The sequence below is a fragment of the Lipotes vexillifer genome, unplaced genomic scaffold (assembly GCF_000442215.2).
Source record: "Lipotes vexillifer unplaced genomic scaffold, Lipotes_vexillifer_v1.1 scaffold395, whole genome shotgun sequence".
In the NCBI taxonomy this organism is placed as follows: Eukaryota; Metazoa; Chordata; class Mammalia; order Artiodactyla; family Lipotidae; genus Lipotes; species Lipotes vexillifer.
In genome coordinates, this window is record NW_006797390.1 from 3,798,440 (window position 1) to 3,800,184 (window position 1,745).

The 1,745-nt window shown below is 50.5% G+C and overlaps 1 protein-coding gene across 1 annotated transcript in view; it reads right to left on the bottom strand.

The window, feature by feature from the left end:
• CD9 (CD9 molecule) overlaps positions 1 to 1,745 on the bottom strand; it is a 36,420-nt gene that overhangs the window by 10,577 nt on the left and 24,098 nt on the right. The window contains exon 2 of the mRNA XM_007469435.1: positions 1,174 to 1,279. Coding sequence (XP_007469497.1) covers positions 1,174 to 1,279 — 106 coding nt within the window. The remainder of the gene's footprint in view (positions 1 to 1,173; positions 1,280 to 1,745) is intronic.

Below are 1,745 nucleotides of genomic sequence, written 5' to 3' on the forward strand. Positions count from 1 at the left end.
AGAGCGTGTGGGTGTAGTTTTAAAAAAAAGTATGCTGTGCTTTTCTTTCCCTTACTTTCTTTCTGACAATAGGGAGACACGCCCTAAAAAACCCCAACTAACAGCACCACCAAAAAGAGATGAAGGCAGGGAAACCATCCCCAGACCCAGGCGCCTGCGGGGCCACCAGCTGGAGGCTGGCCCTGGGAGGTGGGAGGGGGTCATGCACCACTGGCCACCGCGTTCTTCCTGAAGGTCTGGGTGATAACGCTCTTCAGACTGTTTGCTCCGTCTTTTTTTAAAAATAACTTCTTTGGTGGGTGGAAAGGAAATGACCAAACTTACACTTGGAGCCTGATGACATGGCAGCATCCTCCTAAAAATAGGGGTCTGCTTTTGTTTCTTGCAAATGAAGTGTTTCCTATCCCCCAACCAGGCGAGGGGAGAGCCGAGAGAATCTGTGAGCTGACTCGGAAACCAGGGAACTGCCTCAGACAGGCCCCGGCCCTCCCACTCCTGTTAGAGATGCTTACACGGCAATATGCTGGTGAAAGTGACAGAACGATGCTAGAAAAAGATGCCAAAGGACCCGTGCACAGAAAGAAACCTGCTAAATCTATTTATCTTCAAACTGGAAGCCTTTGCCCTAAAACAAAATCACTTTAGAAAACAGATAAGACTTAACATGCATGGCCTGTGCCCCAGCGCAGGGGTCTGAGGGGCTGGTGTCTCTTCTAGTCTCTCGTATTAATCTGAATGTTACCCAGGAGGCAGGTCCTCTGGGTCTCTGAGCCCCTATCTGAACCATGGAGGAGATGCTCCCTCTCCTTCCCCCGGCTCTGTGGGTCCCCAGGACAAAGTTTTTTAAATTAAAGAAATGAACCAGGCTTCTTAGACATAAAATTCAGAGAGAAGTTCAGAGACAAGAACAGAGGTTCTGAAACCCTCCAGGGTGGCAGCAGCTTTGGCAGAGCTGACTTCACATCAGAGAATGGTCCCAATGCCAGGCTCGGTCAGCTTGGAAAAAGAAACCACATCGGTCAAATGCAAATGCGTGGGCACAACTACACAAAAGCACAGCTGGAAAAGGACCCGACTGGCAATGCAGCTGGAGCAAAAGTCCTCCTCAGCCCAAGTCCTTGGATCAACATGGACTCTCCACAGCTGGAGGGAACAGCAAGGTCCCCCACTCACCTGTGTAGAAGCTGGAATTATTATTATTCTCTTGCTCGAAGATGCTCTTGGTCTGCGAGTCGAATCGGAGCCATAGTCCGATGGCAAGGACCGCGATCCCGGCAAGCTGCAAGACACACAGGACATCGGCGTGAGCCTGGCTGTCAGGAACAGCGCGGTGCCCTATCTCAGGTGAGCTGCCCTTGGCCTCTGCCCCTCACCGGGCACCTGGAAGTAGCAGCAGCCAGGTGGGGGTGGGAGCAGGGGATCGAGCCATTTGCTAAAAATACCAGCCAGTTGGGAATAAACAATTATCTACCAGCAGTACGGGGATGGATACCTCGTGGACAACAGAATGTTACACAGCCGTGAAAATGAACCAGCCACAGTTTGTGCAATACTACGAGGGCATCTCACGATGTTAATCAGAAGAAGCAAAAAGCACCGAACATGTACAATTCCATACAGTTAAAAACTCTTGTTTAGGAGGGCATGTATATCATAACAGAAAAAGAAGGAAGTGATGATCATAAAGTCGAGTGAGTGGTGGCCTGTAGGGAGGGCGGGGTTTCTGATGAGGGAACAGCAGGGGG